The sequence below is a fragment of the Cariama cristata genome, unplaced genomic scaffold (genome assembly GCF_000690535.1).
Source record: "Cariama cristata isolate BGI_N322 unplaced genomic scaffold, ASM69053v1 scaffold10811, whole genome shotgun sequence".
Lineage (NCBI taxonomy): Eukaryota > Metazoa > Chordata > Aves > Cariamiformes > Cariamidae > Cariama > Cariama cristata.
The window spans coordinates 1-20,004 of NW_009597539.1; the positions used below are offsets into that span (position 1 = coordinate 1).

Consider the following 20,004-nt stretch of genomic DNA (forward strand, 5'->3'; position numbering starts at 1 on the left):
CTGAGGATCACGGTCCCATCTGTACTGCAGTACCGGCCAGGCGTCTCGGCTCATTGGGATAGGCACTTAACGGAGACTGAAATGTGGTAACGGTGCCAGAGAATTTACTGTCGAAGTAAAAGCTGGGAAAATATGGGTGGCTCTCATAAAAACTGAGAGAAATACAAGGTTACGGTGAGGGTCACAAGTACTGTCCTGGGGCTTTAGTTCCTTGACCGTTATCAAGATATTTGGTGTTTTTTCTCAGCAGGACTCACGGCAGAGGTGACCTTTAAGGGAAGGTTTGAAAGAGGGGAATTGGATCTCCTTTTAGATTTTGAGAGGGGAATTCTTTCAGTCCATTAAGACTGGCATGAAATGCAATTCAGAAGTGAGAGGTACGACGCAGCAGCAGCCAAGCCTGTGTTAATATCGGAGCAGAGGCAGGGATCAGCATCGTTGTGATAGTTTGTGTTTGAAGCAATAGGGAAGAGCAGGCAGCGGAGGGCTGCAAACAGAGGAGTCATTTGACTGAAGCAATGAGCCAGAAAAATTATCTGCGAAGAAGGACGGCTATAAGTGAGGTGGTTTGGGATTTGTCAGGGTCAGAGAAATATTTCTAATAGTCCAAGACAGAGGTTAATCAAAACCAATACGAGTGCTTTGCAATGTGCAGTTAAAAAGCAAAACTCTTACATTTCTTGTCTAAGAAAGACCTTAGAAATGTTGTGCAGGAAAAAGCACAGAATTTGACTCTTAACTCCAGTGGAGCTTATGTCAAATTATGTGAACTAATGGTAGGAGTTGTCTCTTCATAAACTTGGCTAATACTGCTTCTGGGAAGCAAAGGAAATATTAAATGGTTGCATCTATGTGAGAGGTCGTATCTTCACCTCCCTCTCTTTATTCTTTGTTGAGTGTTTAGAATTGTTTAAAACTGTTGGTGATAAAATGATGAAGGTATAATCCAAGTCCAGCAGTACTGCTAATCAGGACCCATGAACAGCACAGCCAGTTACCAAATATATTTCTGTTTTACTTGAACCTGATTAATATCAAATGGTTTATTAGCAATTAAATAACTTATGTTTAAATTTTTTAAAAGTTTGGGAGATAAATATTTGAGGAAATAGAGGCTATTACAAGTGCTTTCTCCATTTAGATACTTGGTACGTCAATTTATTATTCTGTATATTGGGAGAAACTAAAATGAGTCAAAAAAAGGAAATGCTTCTTTGTACAAATGGCCCATGAAGCAAATCATTGAGCAGTAGGCTGTATCTGTTGTAGAGAAGAGTTGCTCTGTGCAGCTGATTGCTGCCGTCCAGGCTGTGCAATACAGACAGTTCTTCATAATAGTCTCTGCTGCAATAACAGAGAAGTATAATGAAGAATTTAGATGGCATTATTTTTTAATAACAAAAAGGAAGGGATGTTTCACTCCAAGTTTTAAGGACACTTGTAAACAAAGCCTCCTGTTTTTCTCTCATAGCTGTGAATATGATGTTGTCCTTTAGCACAGTTCACGGTAAATTTAATATGAGACACCCTCCCTTATTCCTTGTCCCCCTCCAGCAGACCCCCAAGGGTCTTCCTTGGCCATCAGATTCTCTGGTGGTGGTCATCAGATGAGGCATTGGGCATGTGTGTCTCCCATGCTGTTGATCCTGAGGTCCTACTTCTGCAGCTGAAGGCAACTGCAACTTCTCTTGCCTCTTATCTACCATCAGCTCTAAAATCTTGTTCTTTAGCTGAGGTGGTGATGATTAATGATTTATTCAATAAGGATTAAACAAAGAATGAAGGCCTATAGTGATGGGCATTGTGGAGGTCGATATCAGAAAGATAGCCCTCATATCTAGGTAATGAGTGGATGGTATTAAAAGGATGGGGCAGGTAAAGCTTCTGGTACAGTCTGGTCACCTATAAAGGTGTGGGCAGATCTGCTATTGCCTCTGAGAGCCAAGATTTCACCTGCGTTGTAGCAGAGCTATGGGAAAGTAACTCTTAACTAGAGTACAATACTTCATCAATGTTTAGAATTTTGAAGTCCATGTGAAAGGTATTTGAGGTTACCAGTTACTATTTATATTCTTAAAATAATGGTATTCACGGAATGATATCTAAATGAAGTTTATAGAAGTAACTTGGTAAATGATGATGGGAAGAAACCGTTGCAGGAACAATTCCTACAGAATCCCAGAGGACAAATAATGCACAGTTCAGCTCGCTGTTGCTGTATGAATGGTTATCGGGGAGACATTTGCTATCCACATTTTCTTGGTGATTTTGCAAAATTGCACTGCCACTCTCTTCTTCTTTTACCATCAATCCAATTTTTGGATTGTCTATCGATAAGTTGAAGAAACTTCATCATCTCTTGAGATGACTACAAAAGGCCGTGGGAATTTAGGCCTGCCAGTTGGGTCCACTAATGGGAATTCTGAGCCCGTGTTCATCTCTTGAAAACCACTGCCTGAGTCTGCGTGTGACGAAGGGGGCCTGCGAGAGATCCAGTACTGGATTGCAGCCAAAAGGGCTCTGGTCTGTATTGAGAAAAATGCTGGGTCTCTTCGTTTCCCACTCATTTTAGTGTAGTTGAATGTGCTCAGTATTTTGTAATGCCGTGTTCTACTATAGGGGGAAAAAAAGTTAATTACACTCCGTACAAATATTTAGCCACTTTATGTAATGCATCTGAAATGTGAGCCAGCAAACTATCCCCTGAGTCCACTTATCAGTATTTTTTCCTGACTTTCTAACTTCAATTATTTTCTCATCATTGCACTGTTCTTCCTTAATGCATGGATTACATGACGGAGCAGGAAATATGTTCTTGTTTATTCAAGGGAAAAATTACACAAGTACTTTTATTGCATGACTTTATAAGCAAAGCAACTTGCTTTCTAAAGTGTCTTCGTACATATTACAAACACAAAGGAATTACACAAAAACAATAGTATGGTATTTATTAACAGATAATATTTTCTTTCCCTTGACTCAGTGCTGATGCAAAAATGTCCTTGCTCTCAGGCTTAAATTATGCTTTAATTAGGTTGTTATAAGATCACCTGTGACTTTATTAATCTTGCAAAAATATTAGTTGTTTCATATACATGGTGGCTGGAAAATAGTAGTTTGTATTTGTTTAAACTGCTTGTTTTGTTAAATTAAGTGCTTAGACTAATTAAAGACATTTTTGGGGATGTCTCAGCTTTAGCATAATAAATGAGAGGCACAAGAAGGTACACATAGATACTTCCTTATTGCCCATAAATCTGTACTTATTACAACTGTAAACTCTGGAATGTAGTTTTATGACTCCCATTTCACTGAAAACTATATAGGCTATTACTGATGCTAGACATTTGAATAAGAGCAATTTTGAATTTTGGGTTTGATTGCTTTTAATTGTGAATTATGCTGAAGCTGCTGTAGTCGTTATCTTAAAAACTATTTAATTAAATGTAAGTATCCAGCTGTGTGTATTTTCGAAGAGCCAAAATGCTCTAGGATCTTGAACAGAACAGCAATCTCTCTCTCTCTATGTATCACAGGGTTTGCAAAAACCTTCCCTTCTCAGTTTTCTTAGAATTTCCTTACTTTGGGATGTTTCATTTGCAGCCTTAATGATTGGTTTATTCTCTGTTTGTTGTGTGTAATTTGAATTTTTGAAATAATAAGCAGAAATTAAGGACAGGACTCATCTAGCAGGATCAATATGCAAAGTGTCCTGGACAGAGAGGTTTGGAGACTTGAATCCTGTTCCACCCCAGCTACCAAAGAGGAACAAATCCAACATGCCCTGACTCTTCTGTCCACTGCCACCAAATGTAAGCCTTTTTTTTCCCTCTTGATTTTTCTTCTTCAGTCCATCACAGTCCTAATTACATTTCTTCCCCTCTGAGAGATCGTTGTCGTCCTTCCATTTTCACTCCAGTCCCCATCTTTGTGCCGGATCGATACCAGATCTCTATCCAAGCTGCTCTCCTCTCACTCTCTCTTTTGTTTATTGTTTTTTTGTTTGGTTTTTTTTTTTTCCCCACAATTCTTCCCTATCTTTCCTGTCTGAACTTCTTTCTTTCCCTGGCCACCTTTTAACTCATGTCTTCTCTCTTGGGTTTCTCATTTGTCAGTGTCCTCAATCTTTCTTTTTCTGCCAGTCTCCGGGATGAGCTTATCTCCTCTCTCGCCTCCCTTCCCCTACCTAATTTCTCAGGATATCTGTCTCTTGATTGCCCCTCTTTTTCCCCATACCAGTGGCATCCAGCCTCTTAACTCAGCCAGTCCCTGTTCCCCTCCTATATTCATGTATGAATCTGTGCCCCCTCGGATGTGCGAATCTTCAAGCCGGTTACACAAACCAGCAAGAGTTCAGCTAAGGCTTCTGCCCAGACTTCAGGCATGCCTCTGAGTTAATGACTTGAGTTAAAGAATCAGCATTAACTTTGAATTTTCTGGCTTTTGACTTTTCGTTTCACAGCTTGATGTTTTTGTAATGCTTTGTTTTTCTGGTACTTCAAAAAAACAGATGGGGAATAATGTCACAGCAGAATGCATAATCCTGGCTTTGGCAAGTCTGCCGCCCCATTACCACAGCCCTCCGGGGCTGGTTAATGGTGTTGTCCTCGGTCGTCCTGCAGCGTTGCCCCTCCTGGGGCCACGTGCCAGAAAAACCATCATTTGGTGTCTCATCCTGAAGCCAGCTTGGCCACCTTGGATAGGTGCCACCATGGGTAGGTGGTAGCCGTAGACAGGCCTCTTGGCGGAGAACACGTGGCCTGCCAATGGTGCCAAGGAACAGCAATAAAAAAGCCAAAAAACTAAGGTGACACACTGAAAGATGGCCAACAGAGAAGGTTCAGCCCATGGGCAGAGCAGAGAATTGATTCACTAAACTCCTACATGCATCTCGCGATTTTCTGCAATGCTTTAACAGAAACCAGAAACTACAGTGACAGATAATTTAAAGGTATCAATAGACAGTCATACTCCAGTCTCCTGAATCCCAAATCTTTTCCATAGTCACATGATCACTCTGTCCCTCCCCAGCTACATAATATGCTTAATCCTTGTGATATTACACACGTCTTCTCCAAACTGTGACAGATTGGGGCCGTGCAAACCATTTCAAAGGTATAATGCAACTTAATATAGTCTAGGAATGATTTCAAGGAATTACATACATGGATGTACATTTACATAAAGGCTTGTTTTTAGTGAGCAGTGGAGATTTACTGAAGGGATGTAGCTCTGATAGGCACCACTGGAGCACTATGCACTGTATCTCACAGGTCAACAGGAGGTTGTGTAGCTCCCCCATATCCACATCCCATCTCAGCTGCCTACAGGAAACAAATGGAATTAAAGATGCTTGATTTGAACTGAATGCCATCATCTGGATGTTTAAAATGGAATGGAATCAATTTGATCTGAAAAAATATATGATAACGTAATTGGGGGTTAAAGTGTTATCGGATTTTCCTGAAATGCAATTAGAGAGATACCATTCATGTTGTGAACAGCACACCTTTAATCTTAAACTATTTCAGAAGATCCATTTGTGTGGTTTTTCGCTCTGCATTTGCAGGAAAGTTCCAGCCTAGGTTAATAATATAGCGGCAGTACTTCACAATGCTCTCCAACGTACAGAAGTAGTTATTAAACTGTCAACAGCACTAAAAGATGATATTTTGATGGCAATGGATAGGAACCCCATCTTCCTGCTCATGCTACTTAATGTTTCTGTAGCTTTCAAGCACAGTCAACCGTAATTTGTCACTGACTTGCATACGTGACATTGGCTGAATAGGTAGTCTGAGCTACAACTGTGTCAATCAATTTTTCAGGCAAAACTCACATAGCATCAATAGACAGCTATTCCTTTTTCTTTCTCTATACGTCTCGCACTCATTCCTGTTCACCATCTACCTGGAGACCTCTAGAGAAGTTGCAGGACATGCCAACTTTACTGCTGAAGCTGTTCTGCTGATATCGACCTGCATAATCCCCTTCCACAGCTGCGGCCAGAGATATCATTATATATACAGAATGAAGGGCAAATTCGGTCTCAGTACACCCTGCGAGGAAATGTATCCAAGGACTGAGCTGGCCTGTATAAGTCTGGCTATCTTCTCCCTTTCTGCCTAACCTTTATCCTGAAGGACATAGTCAACATTTAGTGCAGGTGAAGAAATAGCATTATTTCAGGTGAAAACCTATCTTTTGGCTATTGTTAGAAGTCCATCATAGGAGGGGGTGACCTCAGCAGTGATCTCTGTAATCACCACCTTGAAACCCTCCCGCACCTCCAATCTGGAAGAAACAGCAAATTCTGGTTTGTGCCAAAATCTAGCAGATTGTCACAAGCTCTTCTGTCCCTGCTGCAGTTTTAAGCTGGTGAACAAAGTCTTAAAAGTCATTCAACCCCATCTACATCAAACACTGAATGAAGTTATGCTTTTCTCAGTCTAAAACAGTCTAGAATAAGGATCTTAGAGGCAGAAATAAGCTTTACTTATAAGTTCTCAGGAAAAATCAGATTATTTCATGTTCTTGTGCTCCAAGTTGTTTTTCTTTCTTGACTTAACTGGAATGATGAGAAAATGGCAGGAGGAAAAATGCATCCGCCTGGGTTGTTCTAGAAAGGCTCCACAGCAAACATTATGAAATCTGCCATGAAATGTTCATCAGCCTAATTTGCATTACGATGTAATGGCTCTCTGGATGAAATCTGGAAATCATTGCAAGATTTTTTGATTTAAAGATTACCAAAATCTCTATATACCACCGATAGGAAGATATGTACTGTAGACTTCAGTCAACTACGTGAACACAATACAATGCTAGAAGGATTTTAAGGAATTTATTCTTATGTTCTCTACATTTCAGGTCTTTAAACCTGTTCTGAGTCCAGTAACATTTTGTTGTTTGTTTGGCAAAAGTATACCTTCTAGAAAGGTATCTAGGAAATGTAGAGGTCACCAGTGTGCTCAGTAGATTTTTGTAGCAGGCAATCACCTTCTCCATTAGAAATATGAACCTCAGAAGGACTTCTGTCCAAGGTATTTTCTCCTTCTAAAGCCCTTTGTACGCTGTAGTCAAGTGAACTCTCAATACCCTTTTTGACAGCAAACCAGCTTGAATCATGTATTTTTAAGACCTTTTTCCTTAGCAAGTTCAATTAATTTCTGCAGTGATTTTCTACGCTCTCTTGTTTGCCAGTGTCCTATTTAGAATATGGATAGCAAAACTAATACAATATTCCAGTGCTGCTCTTGGCAGTATCAGAGAAAATGATAAAAAGATCTGTGTTTATACATCCCAATAATGCATTATAAAACTACATAGGTAATTGATTAAAAAATTCTTCATAGTGTTCAATTGTTAGTTTTGTGATAAATTAATCAGAATTATTATTTTATTGTTTTTATTTTCAGTTATTGTAGATTTCTAGATGGCAAACATTGAGGAAAATAATGTTACTACTGCTAATAATTTTAAAAACTTTAAATAAAAATTAAAATATCACATTGAAAGATATCACCTTCAAAATCTTCTTTTAAAAATAACACTGCCATGTATGACTATTTTTTTTAAAAAGTGAATTATAAATTTGCTGATTTTCATTGCAGATTTTTTTCCATATCTTGTACTTAGAACACAAACATTTTGGAAGCCAGGTGTTAGCTATGTAACAATCTAAGAGGCCATTACAGAAATATGCGCAAAACCACGTGCGAGCAGCATACTTGGAGATTTCCTCTTAACTTTGCTCAAGAAGCACTCGGAAACAAAGAGCCCAGCTTCAATATTTAAGTCAAGAAAATGAAACATTCATGTGCTGTAGCTAGATGATGTTGTTGTAGCCAAACAACCCACACCTGCCTAAGGTTGAGGATGCACAGCTGAATTTACATTCTGGCCATAAAACCTGCATTTAGGGACACAAATTCTAACCAATCAGACTAAATACATCAGCAGGCCCAGGTTTTATCATCACAGATAACCCTCATTAATCCGGCAAGCTTTTCCTGAAGACAAAGGACAAAATGAATTGCTTCATTGGAGTTGCCTGAGCAGCATGCTAATGCGGGGAGGTGGAAGGCATGAATTATTCATGCCTTGGCAGCCCGAGCAGGCAGATCCTGGTTTTTCCTGTTACCATTGCAACAAGTGGCGGCTGGCCCGGCTGTGCTCGGGCCATCGCCCGTCCCCGCAGAGCACCGAAATGCCTTCTGGAGAGGGACGACCTCCATCCCTCTGCTGCGCCCGACGCAGTCGAGTGGATTTTCAGGCTAAGCCTTACGCAAAATGGACCCCGGAAACACAGTCTTTTGTAACTCAAATGTGCTTGACCATAAACTACTCTTCTTGGAAGAAAACAGGTTGCTTTGGTAAGTTTGTGCAACTTTTGATGTTTTCTGAACCTCCTGTAAGCTCTTTTCAGTTTACTGTAACTATAATGTGCAGTGTTTTACCAGACTTTCTAAATATGTTCTGTGTTCTTTTTGCTTTTGAAATGACTTAAAGAAGCATAAAAAGCCATGCAATATCTTTATTTTTAACTCTAGAAAATACATAAACAGTATATGCAGAACTGACACTAAAGTTACTATCAAGCCTTCTTAAATTGACTTGTATTATTTAAATTTTCAAATCCCTGTAACACACTACTAAAAGAAAATATATAATATATTTGTGATCCAAGTCCCTTTTCTTGTAACCGAAACTGAGACTAATGTAATTCAGCGTCAAACTGGATAATCTGTAAGAACGTGTGTGATTTTTTCATAAGAAATGTTGGTTCCCTGTTGTAAGTGTAACTTGTGTTGTTGCTCTTTATTCAGCTAAATACATTTCTGATTAGGTTGGGAACGGGAACTGAGACCTGCATAACATTCTTACCATGCATTAACTATTCTGTTGTGTCATAAAATAGTTGAAAAGCATTGGTAACTTACCCAATTTTTCTAAAGATAGGAAGGAGATATGTTTTGTATGTAAAGCATATGGCAGTGATGAACTAAGGCTAGACTTATCACTTGTTTATAAGGTGCAAAGCATCACAATGTTTATTATTTGTTACCAGTATACCTATCTAAAATACTTATCTCAATTGTTTGTCTGATTTTTCTTATTTTCCAGTAGTGATGCTATCAGCTTTGCCTGAGAACTCTCAGGTAACTCACTACTTGGCACAGTTAAAAAATTGGTATAAATAGTCAGCTCCCAAGAGCAGAGGCCATGGATAGGAACATGAATATGAAATGAATCATGAATAAGTTTTGATTGTGGATAACGAGCTCTCCCTCTTTTTATTTGTTGTTTTTTAATTACATGGTCCAGATTCTGCTGCTTCTACTTTATTTGTTTTGATCATAAAAGCATTTTACTTGACATCCAAAAGACAGCCAAATTTTGAAGGGATAAAAGTACAGCATAATGATATCTAGTGCTAACAGTAATTAAATGCCCTATGTTGTCAGAAAAAAAACAAGAGGTGAAAATAAGGATATGTAAATAACAGGAGATATGCAATCAATGGATGTAATTCTGCACTCCTTAATCATGGGAGTAATCCTTATTCATGTAAGTAATCCTGTTGGTTTCAATAGACTCACGTCGGTAGGTACTGTAGCGTAAGGCCCATATTTTTCAAGGAGATAACAGTGTCTGTTTTACCTGTTTTTTCTGTAATGTAATTTTAGCAACACAGTTTTTAGCGATGTGTTTGAATGCATTAGTGATAGTGTTAAATTAGACTTTACCGAACGTCTATTTTGCTTCTAAAAGTATAAAAGAGAAAAATGGAATAATGTATTAGATGTGTCGGTAAGAAGGTACAAACCCCACATATTTTGTTAGAGGTGTGCTTGCAGTGGAATAGCACTACTCACCCTGTTGACTGTGTTCATAGATTACTTTTTGGTACATGAAGTGTATAAACTTTGCTCCTTTTAGGATAGGATGCAACTTCAGCAAAAAAATCACTGTGATGCCTGAGGTCTCATAAGGTACATTTGGGTCTCCATAAAAGTGATGTTGATAAATATTGTTCATCTTTCTGACTTAAATACATGGGGTTTGTGGTAATGTCTTGTGAATATTTTTATTGCTGTTATGGTCTCTGATCTTGCCAAAATAACACCTGTGGTTCCGCCTTGGGAATAACGCGTTTGTATAAATGTTGTGGTTGTGTTTCCCTTTCCTCATCAGGCCAGCTTGGCCCTTCTGAGCTTTCCACTCCAAGCCTATGGAGTGCTGCCTTGTAATCCAGGAAGGGGCTTGGGAGCACCTGTGTGCCCTTCCCCAGGCAGTGCATCTGTTAACGAGGGAAAACTAATTACTTAAAAGCTTCTGGTACAATGGGGTTGAGTAGTATAAATAGTCATGAACTGTTCCTGGTGCTCTGCAAGCCGTGAACCTGCGTTCATGCTGGATGCCAGCAGTGGTAGTGTAGATATGAACGTTACCTTATAACCATTGAAGTCGTATCTGTGTTAAGATGCTTCCTCTGTGGAAATATTCTCTTGTGTGCACCCTGAAGGGGCCAAAATAGAAATGAAGTAAAAATACAGTAGAAGATGGTTCCAGATGGTATACAAAACTTAAGTGAAGTTGGTAGTAAGTACCTGTTGGCTTTTTGTTGGTTGCACTGAGATATTGAGAATTGAACTGCTTGTTCTTTAATCAGCTTCGTTACACGGCAAAGATTTTGGTGGTTTCTGTTTGCCGATGAGGTATACAATATTGTTAGTATCTATTTGCACAAAGATATCATATAGAGGGGCTACATCACTCTTACGGACAGTAGAGCGCTGGAGGCAATAAAACGAGCAGTGCCAAGAGGCTGGAAGGGCAGACAGGGGGCTGTGGCCGGGGGAGAGACTGGGGCGGCCCTCGGCAGCAGCATTTCTTTCGCTGACTCCCTGCAGGAGCATTAAGTCTCTCCAGGTAAGCCCCTTTCTGCCCCTGGCCTCTACCCATCAGGGTCAATTCCTAATCCTTGGAGAACCCCACAAGCATTGGTTGCACGTTAACTTGAACTTTATAACCACGGTTTTGAGAGTACTTTTTTCTACATCTGTTCTCCTTTGTTGAATTATTTTTAAAAAAAAAAAGTCACACGCAGCTATTTTTGTTTAAGTACCCCCTTCTGGCAATGAGCAGAGGTCAGGTGCCTGTTTTAATTTTTACTACCTGTTGCAAATTTTAGAGGTGGCTGTTCGTGCAAATTTATTGAAAAGTTTTTAAAACTGGGCCAAAAAAGTGCTGTAGAATGGTTCAGCTAATTTTGTATTAAAAATCATGTCTGTGGTGGTTTGGAGCAGCCTGTTTTATTTTCTTTCTGCATAGAAGCTAGGTACAACAAGAGGTGTTTTTGGTAATCACTGACGTGTCATTCTCAGCTCTGTCTGCATCAGAGGATGTCCGTGTCTCCCTGCTTCCCACCCAAGGCAGAGGGCAGGGGGATGTGTTGTCTCCACTATTTCCCGAGGTTAGAAGCTCTGTGAGAGCAAAGCTATGAGTGTGCACGCTGCGAGTGATGGTAAGAGCAGGTTCTTTGTGGTTTGGGAGCATTCCCTCCTTTGTGTAAGATGTGTTTTGCTCCTCTTTGGGGTTGGTGACACAAAGGCAGTGCTGTTCTGCCTGGCTGCGGGCATCGCTATGGTTGATGGACTTTGCTGCATCAGTGTGGAAGCGTGCTGAGGTTTCATACTTAGGTTTTCCATGGCAAAGCTTGCATAAATAGTAGTTACGCCGAGCTAAGATACTTGAACAACACCAACCTCCAGTTCTAAGCCCAAGTAGTACACGAAATAAAAGGCAAGTTTTAAAGTACGGGTACAGGACACTTTCTAGCTGTTGTTTTGCAGCTGTCTGGGAGCCTGTTGGCAGAGAAAGCGGAAAGACTGGAAAAGCCAGCGTGCAGATTGGGCAAGGTCTGGGAGCGTGGCCCTGGGAAAACCAAGCAGTGGCTCAACCTCAACCGCTTACTTTACTGGTCCTCTAGCTTACAGCCACGTAGCAAACGTCAGCTAACGTCAGCACGATGTGATCGCTGGCTGCAGAGCAGAGCCTGGAGCAGGGGACGCGTCCCGGAGTCCAACATGCCCTTGTGATGGGACTTGCCTTATTTGCTGTATGTAGTACCTTGGGGACAGCAGTGCCACAGGCGTGACCAGGGAACAGTCTCCAGCAGAAGGGAACCACAGGACATTGTGGGTGACTCAGTTTGGTTTTTAATCTTAACAAAAGACTAAACCAATATAAATACCTTAACTCTATGCTTATTAGTAGCTGCCTAGTGGTTTCTAAGTGGAAGAGCTGAGCTGGTATGACTATATGTATTAAGTACGACAGCAGCGCAGATAAAACTGCAACACATGTGAACTTTTTAAAATAATGGTTTTCACTTGTTCTCCATGTGTTCCTTTGCTGTAAATCCTGTTCTGTGTCTGAGAGCAGCCAGGCCCAGAGGAGCACCAGTCCTTACCCTCTTTGCGGTCCAGCCCAACCCCAAGCTAGTATCTCCCCAGGGCATGTTTCAAGAATGTTCTTTTCGTACAACATCGCTCTTGTTTCATGTGACATTTCTGTCTATGTACCCTCCAGAGAAGGAGAGGTTAGCAGAGGACAGTCACGCTCAATCCTGTGTGTGTGGTCCCAGGCCCAAATCTGTCTCAGACTTCCATGGGTGATGTGCAACATGCATTAATCATGGTTGTGTGACGGTGTAACATGCCAGCTTGAACCTGACAGTTCACCAGGAGCAACTGGGAAAACTCAGTGTAAACTACTGTTGGGCATATGGCAATGACCACTATCCACTTTGAACATTCATAATCTTTCCTCTACTCCCTGCAAAGTATGTGCAGCCTCTCACTGAGTGCTGTATCCTGACCTGTTGATGGTCTGTTACCATTAATAATTAGGATCCTCCATAGGGATGTATCACAAACAACTAAAAATATCTTTGCTGCCTTTTATATAAACCTTTCCTGATGATTAATGACCATCAGTATGGGCTTTATAAAGGACAGAGGATGTAATGATGCAGAACAAACATACAATAAACAGTGACAAAATTAGCTATTGCCAGTTATTTTGGCCATCTTTTGGAAGATGAAGAATTGAATCAAAAGAATATAGATACGATTTCCCTTGTACCTGTAGTATAGCCCACGATAAACATATGGGGGGAAAAAAAGAAGTGTTTTTAACAGCAGAAGACTGAGCAGAAGGCAATGCTAGCTGCAGTCTTCGTGGGTGGTGTGGAGCACTTCTGGGAGTGTTTCAAATCTATCTGTTTGAATTTCTTTGATTGCATTTATTTTTCTATTTCTATTGATCTAGACTTCTAGTGTATCCTAGAGCTGCATACATGTAAAATAAAGCTGGGAGGTTGAGTAGACAACAGCTGGGTAAGCTGGGGAGATATCTTGCATGGCTTGGCTCGGAAGTCCCTGTGGGGAAGCAAGGGCAAGACAGAGCCCATGGCCGCACATGGACAGGTTCTTTCTGCAAATCTGCCTACTAGCTCTTCTGAAATTGCCAACTGATGCTTTTTGGATGCTGAGAAGGAACCCTCTACTCTCCGTGTCACCAGTGCAATGCTGGTACAGCTCTTCTCGCATCCGGCATTTTGGCCACGTAGATGAAACAAATACATCCCCAGCTGTCGGATGAGTGTATATGTAAATCAATCCTACCCATTGTAGTTCTTGTGTGTAGTGAGGGCTATTTTGGAAATGCATTTAAAATTATGGCTTTTTAAATATTTTTTTTCAATAGTATCAGACTTTAACAGGCAAAGTTCCCCTGCAAAATCTTAGAGAAGGAGGGTACTTTTTTTCCTGTGCAGTCAGCTTTTGTTAACAGATCACCTTTAGGCTAAATTATACTGAGAGCAAAGTTTAATCAACAACTACGTGGCTGGCTCTCCCTTTGCTAAGATTTCGTTCAACCATCTTTTTGCTCATGTGACTAAGTAAATGAAAATGAAACACCCATTAAATGGAAGGCGGGTGCTCACCTTCATTAAGAATATTGTGCAGTATTACAAAACCAGAAGAGCAGTCTGCGGTGAGGTTCCATCCTGACCTGCAATAACAGCACAAGATTTCTCAGCGCAAAGGCATTGAAGCAACGTGATTTCATTCTCCCTTTCCACATCTAGAATTGGATGTAGATAATACAATGTGCGTTGTCACACTGAGTATGATATACCATAGAGTGCATTGTGGGTATGTCTCTCATACAATCCTTTCCATATAGAATAAAATAGTTGGATGGAGATACAGAACTTAATGGCAGAAAAGAAAAAGCTGCGTACCAGAACGCACATAGATTTAAGAAGGTTGCTATGGTTTCTTTTATAAAAATCTTCCAGCCGCAGAAATGACTCTTGCAAACAATGCTGTAAGTACGTATAAAGAATTGTATCACCCATGCAGCACCAGCCCGTGTGTACAGGGCCAAGCACACCTGCGAGCGTTAGATGTTTGGTGGGTGCTGAGCATTGCCAGTTCAACCCTTCCTTCTCCTTTCCTTAAAATTAAGTTGTCATAATGCAAATGAGAAATGACTTGTGGTAACAGCCTTTGCTTGGTGAAAAGGTGAGCGTATAGCTAAATCACCCAAATTGTTATTTTCCTATTGTATCCTCCTCTTTTTATTATCCCATATTTCTGAATTTCTCAATGCTGAAATTTTTAGGGCAAATACTGATTGCTTCGGGAATTTTTTTTTTCTTTCTTTGCCTGCATATTGCCTTGAACAACAGCTCATGACCTAGTTCTGTCTTTTAATTACTACTGCAATATGAATTTTAATTCTAACTAGAGTCCAGATGTATTGAGGATATGCAGCACATGTCAGGACCAGTGCCGTTTATCTTACAGGCCAGTGTTTCCCAGCCCTTTGAATTCAGGGAGCCCTTAACCTATTTGAAAAAAAAAATCTGAAACCATCATCATGTATTTCACTGTTGTCTGGTGATGGGAAATGGAGATAACAACTGTTAATCTAAATGCTAATATGTATTTTCTCTTACAGCTTAGTTTGTTTTACTGTTCTTTAAGCTTCGGCTAAAAATATTAATGGAGATGAATGTGAGCCTTGTGGTTGCATCCTCCAGCGCCCAAGTGAACCTGGCCATGGGTACTGACAATTTCTAGGAGGCCACCTCTGCTTGTAGACACTTAATATTTATTTTCCTTCTTTTCTTGACCATTTTTGGACTTAAGGATGTTGGTGGTAGAAAATGAGTGGGTCGTCAAGAACTGTAGGTATTATGCATCTGGTAGAGATCATAACTTGATGAACAAGGTATTAGATTTGGCATGCTCCAAAAGAGTACACTTTTTAAACTTTGTTCACAGAAGATATCTTTATTTACTTCTCTGGACTTTAGAAGAACCGCTGGCTACATTTACAGCATTTTGAGCATCCCACAGATTTCCTCTATTGGTTGACATTTAGCTGTCTTGCTTAGCTAAGATTTCCTTCTGTTGCTCCACTGAAACGGGTAGTGAAGACAAGTTATCAGTATGCCTTCTACTGACTACTCCAGAAAGGGTTTAATTCTAATCAGTCTATGATTGCAGCTTGTGAAAAACACTGGAATCCTTTGGGAGGAAAAAAAAAAAAGGATATCTAAAAACATAAGGTGTTTTAAGTTAGATTAGATCTTGAAATGCTGGGATACACTAGTATTCAATCAGCATAGAAGTTGAATTGTTCATATTAACGAAACTGCAAAGTGGAGAAAAAATAGCAGTTTCTGACGTACTCATAAGCATGCCTTACCCAAAACATACTCATACAAGGCACGTGTGAGCAGAGTTTTTCTTTATATTGTACCAGTTGATGTAGAATGCAGAAAAGGAGAGTTTATAATACTCTGGAGATCCAGAGGAGGAGCAGAGAGCTGAGGACATCGCCGTGCTGGAGCACTGGAAATGCGACTGGGGGAGAAACCCAGGGAAGGACAGCACATGGGCACTTTGAGTTGAGTGCTGGTAAAAAAAGACGGTAAAAGCTGGGCCTAGGAGCAGAGCAGCTGCCTGGGCTGTGGCTCCATGGGCTGCTCCATAGGCAGTCAAGGCTTTGCATCATCTTTGAGAAAGTGCATGGAGGAGGATCCTTGTCTTCATCATGACAGTATCCTCTTTCCCGAAAACTACTTGCCAGACCCTGGTGCTTGCTAGTCACACTGCCAAGCAAAGATTTAAAAGCACAGCTGCATCAAATTGTTATCTCAGTGATATATTACAGATATGATATATATTGCAGCTTGCTCTTACGGTAGACATAAAATTACTGCCTTATTATTACTGATATTTGATGTACAATACAACTATATTTAATTAGGTAGCTGACATGCATTTTCTGCCGAAGATATGGTGAGCAAGAGGAAAGATCACCTTCTTGGAGAAATTCCTTATAGCAGGATGACTGAAAAAAGCAGGTAGTACAGTCTGAGAAACAGAAGTTTAATAGATTAATCCCAAAGACCCCCCAAAAGCCGTGGAATCTCATAGCTGAGATTTTAGAATACAAACCAGCAATGCAGCTGTAAAATAAATCTCTTTAAAAGGAAACTGTCATGGTGTTACCTACAAGCATTTCAGAACGGTAAATTAATCTAAAGGTTACAAGTAAGATAGCAGAAAGACACTTCTGTGCTCAAAGGATAAGTACTGTTATGTTTGGGAGAAAGACCTTCTGTTCCTCACCCAGAGGCCTGAAGCCATGCCCTAAGTGCAAAATTCAACCGTGGTCCAGGCGGTCATCCCTAATACAATCACGCTCGTATCGTCTCCTTGATAGCCACATTCACAGTAGCAACATGAGATCATCAAATAAGGTTTGATCTTCTTTTTGCATCCTCCATGGAAGGCAGGAGACGAAGTTTGTTGGCCAGCAATCTACGTTGGTCTCTCGACTCATCTTTGTGTGGTTGATGGCAATTTCTACGCTGCCGTGCTGTCCAAAGCCAAAACCTCCCTCGGCAGCACACAGCCTTCCACCAGCAGCTGAGCTATTGGCAATCGCTTTCATGTACTTCTCTCCTGTGGGAAACGTGGGCTGACTTGGTTGTTGTACGTGGGAGGAGGATGTGAGAGTGCGAGCCAAACGCCACCGCAGGTCCCTTTTCTCTTGCAGGTGGAAAGATAAAAGAGCTTGTAAATGGGTCTCTGAGCTCTCTTCTGTAAAACTAGGGGGTCTCTTCTTGCTCGGGGCTCATCAGGAGGCGGTGACAAGGGCCCCCTCTTGCATTGCCTCTGCTGCTTTCACACCGTGAGGCTGGCATGGGGTGCAAGGGCTGCAACGGGGCAGGACCACGGCTCCTGCAGTGCCTGGTCGGGGCAAGTCTGTGACTCCGAAATTGGGGTATTACCTGCAAACCTCTCCCTGAACAAGCGGGACTGCACAGGGAACGCTTGTGGGAAGCATCCAAGGAAAGAGGGCTGAAGGTGGGGTTGATAGGCTTGTGCAGAGTTAAAGAGGTGTTTTGGTGGCTCCTTCCAGGAGCTCATCCAGCTCGGGGAGCAAAAAGGTCAGAAAGAGCCAGGGGGGAGAAACCTGAGGAATAGCTCAGCGAGCTGCAAGGAGACTTGTGCTACTGTCTGCATGTTACAGGCTGGGAAACGCGGTCCTGTTCTGGGTCTGGGAGAAGCAGCTACGGAAAGATGGAGCAAGGGGCGTTTTCTCATATGCTGGGACTGCCTTTCCAACCTTTCCAGCGACAGATGACCATGGCCGGTTACTGTGTAATGACTTAATCATCTCTGCTCATTTACTGTCTGAATCTTCAGTGAGCTGCTCTGCCTCTTACTCGCATCCGAGTTCCGCTTTATTACTTTTAATGTTGTTTTTCTTCCCCTTTGTTCTCCTCAGGTAGCAACTGCGTTTTAGGTTATTTTCAGAAACCAGCAATAATATTTCCCAAGACAATTCATTTCTTTTAATTTGTTGTTGTTCTGGTGGCTGATGCTTCCCGCTCGTGCAGAGCTCTCCTTGGACTCGAGAGTCTCTCTGCAGTACACGTGTCTTGAACACCGTTTATTTTAATCACTGCTCCCAGAATTCCGTAATACTTCAGGCCAATTTCCAGAGTAAATCTGAACGCGTTCAGCAAAAACATGTGCAGCCAGTGAGCAGCCATAATCGCCAACAATTTCACACCCACAGAATCCTTGCTTGACTCTAACATTCCTGGAGCCCCATCTTTCCCATCACCGTTTCAAGCAGGAATCTTGCAGTTGCTAGGGGATGGAATTTTTTTATGCACTTATATATGAAATATTTGCAGCATGAAGTGGAGAATTACCCATAGAGTTTTCTGGTTAATATTTACTGGATTAAAATGGAGGGACCAAAATGCAGTGAGAAGCAAATCTCTAGAGGTCCTGAGGCCAGGTGTGATACAGGTACTACCCAGGCATTCGAAATATTACTTGAATTTGTGTCTGCTGAATTTAACTGGAGCTCTGACAATTACAGGCTGTCACAGGAGACTTCCATTTCTACTCCTGACTCAATTACCAAGTCTCATGCTTCTCATAACATTACCATTGCAGTAAATAAAGTCAAGTTCATTCTCCTTTTTCTTTACTATTCTAAGGAAAAAGGAAGTGGCTGACTTCTACCACCTAGCATCGAATTGAGCCCAAGCCTCAGAGGAATTCTTGTTTGAATTTGAATTAAATATTTTTTTCTGCAAAGTTGTGGTTATTGATGCATTGAGTTTAAAAACAGTCTCCCATATTTATCGCCCATACCCAGGTTCTCGCTATAAGAGCACCTCTACATAAAGGCTAAAAATAACAGATATACCTAAACAACTTAGGTCCCTCTAAAATTTTACAGATGAGAACCAGTAGTAGACACAGTACTGTAGCATGCCACTAGATCATGTTTAGTGCTACTGTATTTTCCATAATCCATTCTGTTCCTTATGGGAATTCTTATTTGAATTTGAATTAAATATTTTTTTGGCAAAGTTGTGGTTATTGATGAACTGAGTTTAAAAAACAAAGTCTCCCATATTTATTGCCCATACCCAGATTCTCGCTATAAGATCACCTTGTACATAAAGGCTAAAAATAACAGATATAGCTAAACAACTTAGATCCCTTTAAAATTTTACAGATGAGAACCAGTAGTAGACACAGTACTGTAGCATGCCACTAGATCATGTTTAGTGCTACTGTATTTTCCATAATCCATTCTGTTCCTTATGCAGCCTAATACTTATTTTCCTTTTTGCCTATTCTTGCATGCTGAAAAGTTGTTTACATTAAGCTGTTGTGACTCTTGGGTTTTTTCCTAAGTGATTAGTTGATTGCAGCTCAATAATGTTTGAGTAGTTCAAATTATTTCTTGCACTTCATGTTTGTAGCGATCTGTGTCTGTCTATATACAACTTCTGAATTGTGTCCAATTCTGGGACTCATTAAATGTGCATGTGCCAGGCAGGCTCCGCTTCCAGTAGAAGTGCTTCCCTTCTCTTACTTCTCTCCTTTCCCAACTGGGGTTGCACAGGCTGATGGCAAGAAAGGGTATCGACAGAAGATCATCCTTGGAAGTGCTCTCCTGGTGAAATGAAATTCCGCTAAACCTGGAATTCCCAAACTGAAGTGCACACCATATTGCTACTAGAATACTGCATGAGTTGCTCCCAAATGCCTTTGTAGAAGTACTTAACCAAGCTGCATGAGAAAAATGCCTGCATGCAGGTAGTACCTCAAAAAAATATCCCTATTTTGTAGAGGTCCTTGCCGTACCCCTACGAGTCTACCCTTCTTCCAGCTCAGGTGAGCTCCCCCTCCGAGACACTTACCCCAATTAGCTGCAAGGCATTTAGGCTGATGCATGAAGAGGTGGGACTGGATTTGATTTCTGGATGTTAAGGGTGGTATTGCGGAAAGCTTGGGAGATGGGAAATATTTTGGGGTCCTAGGTAGGCGTGTTAGGATTTGAAATGGTTTAATAGAGGAAGAAGCAATTGATACA

At 41.0% G+C, this 20,004-nt stretch overlaps 1 protein-coding gene across 1 annotated transcript in view; it reads left to right on the plus strand.

Annotated features, from left to right (window-relative positions):
* Nucleotides 1-8,209: 8,209 nt before the first annotated feature.
* The window catches only part of LOC104168360 (centrosomal protein C10orf90-like), a gene marked incomplete at its 3' end in the record, with an annotated part of 35,053 nt that continues 23,258 nt past the window's right edge, over nt 8,210-20,004 (plus strand). The window contains exon 1 of the mRNA XM_009708929.1: nt 8,210-8,375. Coding sequence (XP_009707231.1) covers nt 8,210-8,375 — 166 coding nt within the window. The remainder of the gene's footprint in view (nt 8,376-20,004) is intronic.